The sequence below is a fragment of the Herpailurus yagouaroundi genome, unplaced genomic scaffold (assembly GCF_014898765.1).
Source record: "Herpailurus yagouaroundi ecotype Mexico unplaced genomic scaffold, PumYag 203, whole genome shotgun sequence".
In the NCBI taxonomy this organism is placed as follows: Eukaryota; Metazoa; Chordata; class Mammalia; order Carnivora; family Felidae; genus Herpailurus; species Herpailurus yagouaroundi.
The window spans coordinates 8,783,972-8,798,148 of NW_024412434.1; the positions used below are offsets into that span (position 1 = coordinate 8,783,972).

The 14,177-nt window shown below is 40.2% G+C and overlaps 1 protein-coding gene across 6 annotated transcripts in view; it reads left to right on the forward strand.

Annotated features, from left to right (window-relative positions):
* Positions 1–14,177, forward strand: part of MKX (mohawk homeobox) — a 68,018-nt gene that overhangs the window by 23,196 nt on the left and 30,645 nt on the right. Inside the window, exon 6 of one of the 6 annotated variants that reach the window (XM_040451118.1) lies at positions 9,729–10,754. The exons of the other annotated variants lie outside the window; for them this stretch is intronic. Within the exon in view, the coding sequence (XP_040307052.1) occupies positions 9,729–9,748 (20 nt within the window). The 3' untranslated portion in view covers positions 9,749–10,754. Of the gene's footprint in view, positions 1–9,728; positions 10,755–14,177 lie in introns of those variants that run through there. 6 annotated transcript variants of the gene reach the window in all.

Below are 14,177 nucleotides of genomic sequence, written 5' to 3' on the forward strand. Positions count from 1 at the left end.
AACGGCTGCAGTAAAAAGGTCTTTACACACGTTTTTAGACTACAGGTTGTAATAGACATCATTACCTGGGGATCCTCCTTTGCTTACTAAGGGAAATATGAATGATTTGCAGAAAATGACTAAAAGCTAATACCGCTAGTGTGCATCTCTCTCTGCACATATGTATGGTCATAGTGGTAATAACTGAATTGAATGTAGTTAGGAAGACAAAGCGGCTTTTGAAAATGACCACTGATATCTTCCCTCTCCCTTTGGTGCACACTGGAGGCGTTGAGTCCTTCCCTACCTGGTAGTGGTCAGATAAAAGCTCGGGTGATAACAACAACCCAATGGAATGTGGTTTGGGGAAGATAGATTAGTGTCAGGTTTGAGCAGCAACATCAGTCGTCCACTTCCAATGATGTTAGTTCCTCCCAGTCAGAGAAGGAGCCAGGAACTGTTTTTCTCAGGCAAGTAAGACACTGGTGCAAGACGCGCTGAGGGACTGCAGAGTCTGATTCACCTTTAGCATTTCTTCAGGTCAGACACATCCAGATGTACCTAGAAGAGGTAAAACTGAAGTTTAGACTTCGCCGTGTCACAGATTCGGGCAGCCCCTTGGTGATGGCATGTGAGGATGCTCTCAAGTGCGTGTTGTGTCTCCCACAATCCCTGAACTACAGATAGGGTTAAAAACAGCCTCTTGCCCACTTACTTCAGTGCTTTGGAGTCTCTTTGATACAGTGACCAAGATGGATATCTGACAGAAAGAATGTGTTCCCTTTGTGATGCCATTACACACACACACACACACACACACACACACACACACACACAGTACGCAAAAACCGTTTTACCTTTGATCAAGCGATAAAGAGAACAAAAAACTTTAAACGGTGACTTTGAGAGGAATATTTGGGTGATATAACATTAAAGTGGAAAACAGCACAAATGAAAACGAAAACTTTGCAAGTGCTGAAAGGTGATCAGAGACATTCATGAAATGGGATGTCCAAGAAACAGTTTGCTCTTTAAATTTTTACATAGTTGCTCATGCATTTAAAATTTAGAACTGATAGTCCCTTTGACTGAGCCAGACTCAGGTTATGGTGGACAAAGCTCTCAGTATGGCAGAGACATTTCAAGTAAGAATGCCCCATTCTGCCAAAACTGTCATTATGACACTAAAATGTACCCTTTTGCTAAGGGCCAGAATTCAGAGTCTCTCCTTCCAGTTTCTACACTGATTTAGACAACAGATGCATAAAAGGCAACGTGGTATTCAGGATCATTTGTCACATGGCTTCGGGGCAAGAGGATGGCTATCTGGCAGGAGGGAGAATTCCTTAAATGTTACTGGGTCTTACATTTCTAAATGTAAAATCCCTGGCCAGAAGCTGCTTGGTGCCACGTGCCTTTGGTGTGATGTCTCAGGCTAACTCCAAGCAAGATGGTTGCAATATTGTGGCTACTTGAGAACCCACATAGCCTTCTCTAGTTTGCAACTGAGGTGGAGAGCCATTGTTTTGCATTTTCTTTTATCCTTGTCTTGACTGCATTTTTTGTCTTGGTGTTTGTTCTCTGTCTCTGTCTCTGTCTCTGTCTCTCTCTCTCTCTCTCTCCCCCTCCCTCCCTCTCCCTCTCTCCCTCCTTCTCCCTCCCTCCCTCCTTTAATTCTTTCTGAGCTGCTAAATCTATCCAGCTGGATCAAGGAGTTTTTTCACAACCTTGTCAGTAGTGCAATTGGTCGTGTCTTAGTTTTTACTGTGTCTCCTGGGTTCCTTTACTTTAGTCCTTTTCAGAAATATGGCACCAGTTCAGATTTACTCATAACCCATGGGGCCTCTGGTTTATCTAACCTGTGTACTTTTTTCCTTCAGATTTATTTATTTATATTTTTTCCTTAAAATTGTGCTTTAAAAAGTATAAACATAAATCATCTGGAATAGTAATTTTCAACTATCTTGAAAGGTGTTTGAGGACTATTTCATGGTTACTATGATTGAAGCAGTAAAATTTAGTTTATAGTTACAATAACTTTCCTCTCATTAGGAAAATATAAAAAAGCTCAACTTTATGATTTCATGACATATTACCAACCCCCAAATACCATTCCTAATCCCTACCCTCTAACATACACACTCAGTGAAATGCTAGTAGGAAGCTCAGAGAAGAACAATAAAGACAAATGACCTATCTATGTTCTGTTTGACCACATCCTGTCTCTTAGGTGCTTTATTAAAATGACAGTGTAAAGGTCTGAGTAGAGACTCTGTTGAAACAATACAAGTTTAATCTGTATCTTGGCTATAGTTAAATCCCTACTGTTTCGTATGTGGTTTGGAAAATGACTTTGCTGGGTCTAGATTTTCTCTGTAGTCAGCCTCCTTACCTGACCTGAGATTACCCACTTATAGATTAGGCCACAGGAAGTTATAATGTAGAGAGAGCAGATTTGCCTTAGAAACTGGGAGCACTGTATTTAGCCAGAACTGCGAGCAACTGGGGATGTGTTCCAAGGCAAGTCTCTTTATTCACCGGGGTCTTCCTTCCTTCAGCTGTCAAATGAGGACGCGTCATTGCCTTCTGCCTTTGATAATCAGGGATTCTATGAAATGCATAGGGAGAAAAGGAAGCCCACGGTTGACAGAAAGTCGTAGTTAAATGCATACCATTTTGTCACTATTAGAACCAGGACTTGGGCTCCAAGCTCAGAAACATTTCAAAGGAGCTTCAGGGGGCATGGCTATAGTAAGCCCCCATGGTGGCAGGTAAAGGACCTTGCCCAAGGAGGGTATTGGGCCCTGTGTGGGTAAGGAGGCCAAGAGGGGAAAGGGCTTATGATTAAATATGGCAGTGTGTTCTTTATGTCTTGTGTCACTTTTAGGAATACCTGTCCCAAGATTATAAAAGTTCGCTTTTACATTTTCTTCTACTACTTTTATTATTTTAATTGTACACTTGTATAATTATAATCTACCTACAATTTTTTGTAAGTTATGTGAAGTAAAGATCTGACTTCTGGTTTTTCCCCAACACGATCTGTTCCAATACAATTTATTGAGCACTTCCACATTTCCTTACTGACTTGAAATGCTACCTTTAGGGACGCCTGGGTGGCTCAGTCGGTTAAACTTACAACTTAGGTTCAGGTCATAATCTCACAGTTGGTTGAGTTCAAGCCCTGCGTCGGACTCTGCTGTTGTCAGTGTTGTCTCTGTCTGTCTCTGCCCCTCCCCTGCTCGTTCTTTCTCTCTCTCTCTCTCTCTCTGAAAAAATAAACATTAAAAAAAAAAGAAAAGAAATGCTACCGTTAGTATACTCTACCTTCCTTTATATGTGTCTATTTCTAGACTCTAATGTATTCCGCCAAACTTTTTAAAACACTCTACATCAGTAGCACACTGTTTTCATGACTGTAGCCTTATTGTGCATTTTGACATATGGCAAGGTATGTCCGCTTGCAATTTTTTTCAAAATATTCTCATCAAGTCTCTTGAATTTGCCTTTCCAGTTGAACTTTGGAATAAGATTGACAAGTTCCATTTTAAAAATTTCATTGGAAATTCATTTGGGATTACATTGAATTTATGTATTAATTTGGGGAATATTTTTATCCTTACTATACCAAGTCTTTCCACTCAGGAACATAGTATATTTTTCCACTTATTCTGATTATTTTTCAGGACATTCAATAAATTTTTATAGTTTTCTTTACATAGAGTTTGCATATTTCTCATTAAATTATTAGATGTTTTGGGGCACCTGGGTGGCTTAGTCGGTTAGGCGTCTGACTTCGGCTCAGGTCATGATCTCACTGCTCGTGGGTTTGAGACCTGCGTCGGGCTCTGTGCTGACAGCTCAGAGCCTGGAGCCTGCTTCAGATTCTGTGTCTCCCCCTCTCTCTGCCCCTCCCATGCTCGTGCTCTGTCTCTCTCTCTGTGTCTCAATAATGAATAAATGTTAAAAAAAATTTTTTTTAATTATTAGATGTTTTATTTTGTTATTCTTATTGTTTCCATTCTGGATGAGTTCTTATCTATTACATATTATAATAGTTATCATGGATATGTAGGAAATCTGTTGGATTTTGTACATTTTTCTTATATAATATTGATATAATATGTAATTGATATACAATATTGATATAATATTGTCAGAGTACACACAAGCATATAACTGTCAGATAGTAACAGTTTTATAGATTTATTTTCCTCTTTTCTCTGCTTCCCTTCCTCCTTCCCTTCAGCAGTTACATTCCATTGACCAAATTTTCCAAAACAATGTTGTAGTGATGGCAGGCTTTAAAGGGAGTTTTTCTTATATTTTTCTTATATATATATATATATATGAATATTATATATTTTATCTTACATTTCTTATATTCTTATATTTCTCATATTTTTCTATTCTTATATTTTACCATTGAGTATAATGTTTGCAGAAAATTTCTGATATAATCACTTTATCAAGGTAAGGATCCTCTTCTCATTCCTAGACTATTTAATAAGAGATTCTCCCCACTCCCAAAACACACTCATAACAAATAGGTTATTGTAATTATCAGACACTAATCCCACAATTTTTAATACCATTTGACTGTCCCTTTTAACCTACTTATATTGACTAAATTTCCTAGTGTTTAAATTTCCTTAAATCCTTGGGAAAAATTCTGTTCCATCACAATGTATCATTATTTTAATATATTTCTGGATTTGATTCATTAACTATTTAGCCATTTTATATCAAAATTCTCAAGTGAGCTTTGTCTATAGTTTTCTTTTTTTCTAATGCTCTCCTTGCACAATTTTGATATTCCAGGTATGCCAGTCTTGTGGAATGAGCTAGAAAGTTCTTCATCTTTTTTCTGCTCTGGAAAAGTTTAAACAAAGTAAGGATTAGCTTTTCTGCTGCATGCCTTGAAGATTGGAGCGAGTTCACCTGTGAAATCATCTTGGTCTGGGATCCCTTGGTTCTCTATTCTTCCTCTTACACCTTTTCTCATCTTTCCCTCCCACGCCATTTACAGCTGCCTCGTCTTCACCTTCCAGATCTCTTGCTTGGTCTTCAGCTTTGCCCCATCCATTCTACTGATCAACCTTTCTGCTGCAGTCTTTCTTTTAATTTTGGTATCATGTTTTTATTTTCCAAGAACATCTTATTCCTTTTTCATAGCAGTCACAACCCCTATAGAGATTAAGGGTTACCTGAATTTCTACTCTCTACTTCTTTTTTTTTTTTTTTTTATTTTTTTAAGATGTCTATTTATTTTTGAGAGAGAGAGACAGAGACAGAACGTGAGCAGGGGAGGGGCAGAGAGAGGGGGGGACACAGAATCTGAAGCGGGCTCTAGGCTCCGAGCTGTCAGCACAGAGCCCAACGCGGGGCTCGAACTCACAAACTGTGAGATCATGACCTCAGCCGAAGTCGGACACTTAACCAACTGAGCCACCCAGGTGCCCCCTGATGTCTGTGCTTTAACTGGTGACCTTCATGATTCTTCCTGTGGCCCACTTTTATTCTCTGTGAACTGCTGAATTGCAGTACCTTCCCTGTTGGGAAAAGCAGCTAACACTTTGCCACGGTCTTGATCTCCACCTGTTTTGAGTTGTGGTTCTCTGTTTAGATTTCCTCATCAGTTTAATGCCATTTCATCTTTCATGAATTTTTCAACTTTTCTGATTTGACGACGGTGCCCTTTATTGTTTTCGAGCACTGCTTGGCATTTATCTGTTTTTAAATTTACATTCTGTAGTTTTAATGGGATTTTGAGAGAAAAGTAAATAAAGCTTATTGAGTGCACCATCTTAAAGGGAACTCTGTAATACAGACTGTTAGTAAGTGATTTCATTATAAAAGATGTTTGTTGCTGATAGTTTTTAGTGGGAGTTTGCACACATTCAGAATTATGCATAGATTCTGAATATCAAAGGAGTAATGAATAAAGAGTAATTATATACAAAATGGAACATGGGAACTCCTGGAAAATTCTTGCTAGGTTTCATGTACGTAAACATGACACATTTTGATGGGTAACACTTTCCAAACTACAGTGCTTGAATTAAAGAGCTAAATATAATTTAAATCAAAAAATGTCTGTAATTATGATATAGTAGTACTTGGCAGTCTTCAACCTAATAAATACTACACTTCTAGGATGTGATTAGAATCTGAATAGGTACTGCTTTACCCTGTAGTTAAGCATGTGGCAGGATATGCTAGAACTAACTTTTCTTTTTATCCTTCCAGTGGAGAACTTAAGTCCTTTGTTTGAGTGAATACTGTTGGGAATTTTTAAGTAAAAACAAGGAGCTAAAGAATTCCATTTCTTTTTGCCAATCTTTCCTTCAAGCAAAATTATCAATTAATGGAGCATTAAAAAATCATATGCTTCAGATTGGTTTCTTTTACCCTTTTGTACTTGGATTGCTTTAATAATTTTTAGCTAGTGCGATAAATGTAGCTGATTAAAGTTATACATCAAAATATACTGTGAGAGGGAAAGGGTTATATTTCAAAAATATCATATTAATGAATTGCATATTAAAATTTGCATCTTATTTATTTTGAAAATATCAAAATATCTCAACTTTCTCTAATACCTTTTTTCTTCCTTCCTTCCTTCCTTCCTTCCTTCCTTCCTTCCTTCCTTTCCTTCTTCCCTCACTCTCTCCTCTTTCTCTCTACTTTTTCTTTTTTTTTTTTTTTTTAAACAGTAAAGGGCATGGTCTTTGTTCAGGGCTCTGCTATCCAGATTCTTCCTCAGTTTGTTCAACTGTGGCTAAGCTGACTGAATATTTTGCCACATTTTCATGTCTCTGGGCAGTGATGGACTGACCACAGAATACTTTTCTATGAGTTTTCTTTCTTCCCTCAGGGATATACTTGATTGTCCAGCTGTCAACATGTGGAAACTGTACTATTTATACAGTAATTAATATAAAATAGACCACTGTTCCCAGTATCTTTCCTAGAGCAGCACCCTCTTTTATTGGAACACCTAACATTTTCAGAGTCTTTTGCTTATGGTAACTTAATTGTCATTGTGTTGGGCTGTCTCTGTAACACTGGGTGGGTCCTTCCCCGAATTAGATAGCAAATGCTTTGGTATAGGCTTTGAAGCACTCGAATCATACTGATGAGGTCGAGGGCTTTACCTACCACCACTGGTCAATATCCCGTGTTGGACAGAGAGAGTAAGCGGTACACATAAGACACGATTCTTAGCCAGACATTGCAGGTGCTGCCTCCCTCACAAGAAGGCTTTTCCTGGAAGATAGAGATTTGAAGGGCTTTCTTTTCCAATGATCCTGTACAGCCTCTGTCGAGTATGCTAACGGGCAGCAGCATATCCAAGCACTTATTCTAAGAAAATATGGAGTGAAGGCCTTGAAACTAAGAAGGGTAAGAGAAATGCCAGAAGGCCAGCTTGAGATCATGGCATGTACATTACTAGGAATAGACAGCTTTTTGTGACAGTCAGGAAATGAATATTGTTAAATTAATTTACCATGACAGATTCAAAAGGGATAGCTGTGGTTATAAAGCAAAGAACAGTTCTTATGCCTAGGTGTTGGTTTTCTCTTGGTACAACCACAAACAGGGGCACCTGGGTGGGTTCAGTCAGTTGAGCATCTGATTCTTGATTTTGGCTCAGGTCACGATCCCAGGGTCGTGGGATCTAGCTCCGTGTTGGGGTCTGTGCTGGGCATGGAGCCTGCTCGGGATTCTCTGTCTCTGTCTGTCTCTCTCTTTTCTCTCCCCCTGCCCGTCTCCCCGTTCATGCACCCTCTCTGTCTCTAACATTAAAAATAAAAATTACCACAAACAGCAACTTAACACCATTAATTATCTCCAAGTTTTGTAGGTCAGAAGTGTGGCATTCATGACTGGATTCTCTGCTCAGAGTCTCATTAGGCTGACATCAAGGTGCCAGTCACACTGGGCTCTTAGCTGGGGGTACTGGACAGGAGCTCACTCACAAGCTTACTTAAGGTTTGGCATAATTCATTTCCCTGTAGTTGTAGGACTGAGGTCTCCACTTCTTTGACTCTTGGCTTCTAGAGGCTGCCCCATTCCTCTGTCTGGTCCCCTGCATTTTCTAACCAGCAACAGCACATAGGTTCCTTCTCACACTTGAATCTCTCTGCCCTGCGCCCCCACAGAAGACACTCTGAGTTAAAGGACACATGTGATTTAACTGAGTCCACCCAGATAATCCAGGATAATCTCCATATTCTAAAGTCAACTGATCGATCATCCTAATTGTATCTGCAGCACCGCTTTTAACATGTAGTGTAACATATTCACAGATGTGATCCTGGAAGAAAACTCATGGGGGCAAAATTCTGCCTATCCCAGCAGAGATCACTCAGTTATGGGGATTTAGATAAGATTTTGCCCATTCAACCTCGAAAGTTTAGACAACAAGCATTATCATTAGTGTGATCTTTTGATTATCACATATGAAAAATATACTGCTTTAAATGCTTTTGGTATGGACGGTCTTTAAAATGGGTAATCAAATCTTGTCTAAATAAATTAGTTGAGATTTACATAATTAGTTACATATGAGCACAAAAATCACACATATGTATTCCCTTTATACATTTGGTTAGTCTTGCTTTCCTTAACAATGCTTTTATCTCATAACATGAGGCCGACGTTTTAACATTCTGGCAACCATCAGACAACTGACAGTGTATTTCTTTTTTTTTTTTTTTTAATGTTCATTTATTTTTGAGAGAGGGGGGCAGAGAGAGAGGGAGACAGAATCCAAAGCAGGCTCCAGGCTCTGAGCTGTCAGTACAGTGCCCAACATGGGGCTCAAACTCACAAACCACGAGATCATGACCTGAGCCCAAGTCAGATGCTTAACCGACTGAGCCACCCTGGTGCCCCCTGACAATGTATTTCTAAGGTAGATGCCTAGATGGTTACCAGTGGGATGATGAATGTCGACTACACATAGTAACAGCAGCTGCCATTTATTGAACACTTACAATGTGTTTGTGTTGTGCTTTACCCTCATGTGCTATCTTATTCAGCCCCCACAGTAGTTCTGTGATCTATGTTGTACTATCCTTGGTTTGAGAGAACAGACTTAGCAGAATTTGCCCACATAAGCTGTGATGTTGCAGAGCCAGGATCTGAGATCAGATCTGTTTGACTCTAAAACCTTGCTCTGCACAACCGTCCTTTCTTTTTTCACATACCTAGGGAAAGTTACAAAGATTTAGTTTATCCTTGGGAGATCCTCCTGCCTCCTTTTCTAAGCCACCTTCTACTTCCTGGCTCCCTTTTGTTACCTCCAAAGGAGCCTATGTCCTTATGCTGTGGGGAATCCCCCACCATGAGATGCAAACAGCATGGTCTAAATAGTTTGGGGCATAACAATGATAGTAATAATAGCTGATAATCACTGAGCGCTTATCAAGTGCTAGGCACTGTGCTAAGTACTTGACATGCATTTTCTTACTTAATCCTCATAAGATCCCCGTGAAATAGGTACCGTTATCATCCCCCATTTCCCACATGGTATTTTGAAAGCAGAACTTGTAAATCTCTAAGCGATTGAATGTGTGCGAGAGTTTCAAAGGAGACTCCTTGGCTTCTCTGGGCCATCCTAATCGTGTCCCCATTCCAGAAGATTAGTGTCAGCCTTGTGGCTCCTTCATCTTTGGCTACAACCTTCAGTCCAGAATTTATGTCATCGCTTCCTTTATCGTACCGCAGCCTCTTTCTTTCAGGGTCCCCGTCGGGCATTTAAGGCTGGAGATGATGTCATGAGGACAGAGCTTTCTCTGTAGGAGAGGCAATGGCACTCAGGCCATAGACTCCCAGGAAGAAGCACAGAGCATCTCTATAGAGAGGAGAAGGAATCCAGGGACATAACAGTGGCCAGAGGGAAGCAAGCATCTGCCTGAAGCAACCTCCCTGAGAGCTGTGGAGTCCAAACATGTGGAGAAGGAATTATCTTCCTTCCCCAGCAATCACACAGGGCAGGGGTGATATGGGCCCTTTATTACAGGGACCTGTTCCTTTGGAAGTGGACACAAATATGTTGAGAAAATGAGCAGGGCTACAGTCAGAGCCCTTCCTGTAACATCCTGAGTGGCCCCAGAATGCTGAGGCAGGAAAGGAGCCGGCACTTGCCTGGAGCCTGGGGTAGACATCTAGGGTTTCCCTTACAGCCCCTGCTAGTGGCTTCTACTTGAAGCCACTCTATATAAATCCACAGAAAAATTGTGCCTTGAATTGCAGAATAGATACATTTCACAAACATTAGATTTAAATTAAACCAAGTTTTGAGGATAGTGTAGACACTTGGTATTTTCAGACGCCTGCACTGAATCCTTGTGTTATATGAACAATGTAACTCAGCTTCTGCTTCTTAAGTTGATATTGTGAGATATTGGTTCTTTCTTACATTTAAGGTTAAACAACAATATCAACTGCCTTTTATTAGGTCTGTCACTGTGTCAGCAGTAATGCCTATTAAAATATTGCATCCTGGTTGTGAAATGTAACTGAAGTTACTGGAAAATATCATACATACTGAGTACATACACTGTGACTATCCTAGTTTTCAAACCACAAAAAATGCTGTCTTTACATGTGAGTGTATGTTCTCGGTGTTTGATCTTCCTGTATTAATGAAGATTGTTACTTCAGGGGAAGAATTAATTTTTTTGTTTTAAATGCTTTCCCCAAAAGTTGGACTCAATAGCATTCCTTTATAAAAAAGAAAAAATAAAACCCTCACTTGTAATCTATAATTAAAGCCAAAGTTTTCTTTTAATTTTAAAAGCTTGTCCTTGAACTAAAATAACATGGAACATTTTAAAACATGGCTCCAAGCTGCTGTAGATACATTTTATTTAAACCACAGAGACTGCAGTTGGATTTCTCAGGGCCAGACAGACTACAAATTATAACTGTAGCAGAAGCGACTGTGAATTTCTGGACGTTGTAGTACCAGCAAGGCTGGTTGTTTTTCTGGAGCTGTTCCTCCCTTTGGGCTCTGCTTGTGAATGACTTAATCCCTGTGTTGAGATCAAATGTCATGCCCCGTTGCCATGCGTAGATGAAGCAAGCAAAACCTCTTTTTCCTGTGCACAAGTTTGACGTGCTCGCCTGCAGAGGAGCAAGGCAGTAGGTCAGAAGAGTCACAAAATAGAAGTTGTCAAGTGAAGCTAGAACCCAGTGAGACTCCACAAGTTGGATGCACGATAAAAATATCCTTTAAAGCAGAATCCCATTGTTTATTATGGCAAGAAAAGGGGATCGTATCCATGATTGAATTGTAAAAATATTTTTACTAAGGTCATTTTTGTACTTACTATTCTGGTATTAGGTTAGCAACTCTAATGCCAGATTAGAGCTAATAATATATTGTGTTGCTCTATGTACTTTAGAAAGCACATGAACATCTGTTATTTCGTTTGATCGCCACTACAACTCTGCGTGGTAAAAATAAGGATAATTACTCCTGCTTTCTCGCGGAGTGGGAGGGAGTGACCCACTGATACATAGCTACTTAATGGCAGAGCCAGAAAGAGAAGTTGAGTCTCTCAGCAACTCTTTCAGGCTCTTTCCACTTGACTTTACGGTGTTTTCCATCCTGGTGAAGTGCACTCAAAATAAAAAATCATTTATGGAGTAGAACTCTCCAAAGCAGTGACTCTTAACTTATTTGGAGCTGTTCCCCCTTTTGTACACGGGCTGCTTTGAAAACTGGATAAAAAGCTTTGGATCCTTCTCCAGTGGAACTCACATCCACTCTCCCCACCCTACACTGTAGTGTGACCCACGTGGCAGAAGAGCTTTCTCTGATTCTTTAGATCTCAGGAGGATTCTCTTGGACACACTTTATTCGTGCTATGTAAGATTGAGCCCTTCTGAGGATTTCTGACTATGCCTGAGGGTTCTGTCTTCAAAGCATCTGTCGCCATGTGCTTTCCAAACTGTGTTCAGTTTATGGGTTACTTTGCCATCCCACATATGCAGTCCCTGTTGTGCATCACACTGATTCAGATATGAGATGTACTCCCTTCCTCAAGTGCCAGCAAGGCCTTCCACTCTCAGGAGACGCGTGCATGTAGCAGACCGTATGCACCATGTGGAGGGAACGGAGGAGGGACTTATATCGCAGCAGTCACATACGGAGCACTACTTTTCCTTGTTCTTAAGTGTCCTTTAGACAGCCCACATGGGAGTCTTCCCTTCCTGTTGTGTGGTCCACAGCCTAACAGCATCTCACTAGTTTCACGCTTCCTCCTTCCCCCCACTTTCCTGCTACCCCCTAGGTCCCCAGTTGCCTCAAACGCTCCAAGTTCTTTTCACTCAGTGTAAGTGTAATCCAGCTGTCTCCAGCTTCAGCTCCCAAACTCTGTTTCAGGCCTACCTTTGCATGCTCAAACCCACCCACCAGGATGCTAAGCAAACCTAAGGGGCCTTGGGGCTCCTTCCCTTCCCTTTCCTTATAAGGTATTTGTGATATTAAATGGGAGCTTCTCTTCTTCAGCTCTAAGTCTGTATAATTTTCAGAGTCTCAAGGATTCCTTAAAACCCAACCATTATTACCCCTAGGTTTGGAACCCCAGTTGAAGACAGTTCTGGAGTTTCTAGTCTCCTTGGGGCTGTGTGAGTTTAGAACTTTCTCAGAGTTCCTCTTTGGAGCAGAGTTGATGATTAGGCACAGGGTGCTCTCACGACCTCCGTGGGGTTGGATCCAGGTCAGGACAGCTGGTGTGGAGGTCATCTCTGTAATGGACTTGCCCATTCCGTCCCCCTGGCCAGTCGGGAAACTGAGGGTGGTATTGAAGCTTCTGGGGAAAAAAAGAAAACAAATCAATGAATCCAACAGAAAACACTTTGGTTCATGAGATGTTCTTTAAGAAAATGATACATATATGATGAGGAAAACTCAAGAACATAATATAGGAATAGAAAATGTTGTAAAAAAATGGATAGTGATTTAAAAATTTTTTTCTTTAACATTTATTTATTATTGAGAGACAGAGAGACATAGAGCATAAGCAGGGGAGGGGTAGAGAGAGAGAGGGAGAGACACAGAATCTGAGGCAGGCTCCAGGCTCTGAGCTGTCAGCAGAGCCCGATGTGGGGCTCAAACTCACAAACTGCAAGATCATGACCTGAGCCAAAGTCAGTCGCTTAACTAACTGAGCCCCTGGATAGTATTTTAAGAAAGGAGTAGATTAGATAATTTCTTCCATTTGATCCCAATTTGAAACTGTGTTATTCTAAGAGATACATTCTTTCCCCCAGTGATACGTTTTCCCTTGTTGTTGATGGTCTGTGATTTTAAAGCATTGCTGCTTTCATTCTATTTCCATTTCCAAGGTTATCTAGCATGTATAGTCTTGTTCTTACCTGTGATTGAGCAGGACAAAAAGATTTTCATCTTACTTGAAAGCAGGGATAGGATTGAGCTACAGTGTATCGTATTTCTGAAGGAAACATCCCGTTCAGTCCCACGATGGGACTTAGAAATATCACTAGTGAACATTTTTGTTGAGAAACTGGCAGAGGTATGGACTTAGGGGTAGACCAGAAATGTCATTATAACCTTGTGTTGATGAGGTAGAAATCTTCAAACTGGAAATCAGGCCCTGTGCATGTTTCCCACAAGCACTGGAGTAGCTTCTGTGATTCCCTGATCCTTAGCTTACTCTCTGACCGATCAACCAGAGGAAGGCTGGGGGGGATGTTAAAATAAAGGAGCAAGTTTAGACACATTTTGCCTTCTCTAACCAGCTCATCACAATTAGACTATTTTCTTCAAATTCTTTCTGCTGTCATAAAAAGACTCAGCCAGAGTCAAAAGTCACTTCATTCACGTCTTTGTTTTAACCATTGATCTTTTAAATTTGGGTATTTGAGGTAAACTATATGTAAACTTCTTTCCTGGGAAGAAAGGACTGTCTTAATATTTGACTATGCATCAGATAACTCTATCTTTACACAGAGCTAGGGAATCTGATTTTGAGAGAGAATAATCTAGAGCAAAGATAGAAAGTATAAATATGATTACATGCCAGGTATAAAAAATAAAGGTATCAGAAATAGAAAGGCAGAGGAAATGTATAATAGGAAAGAAAATCTAGAGAAGAAACCTCCAAAAAACACTCCATAGTGATGTGGGGAAAAGAACACTTGAAAAGTTACTTGGATTG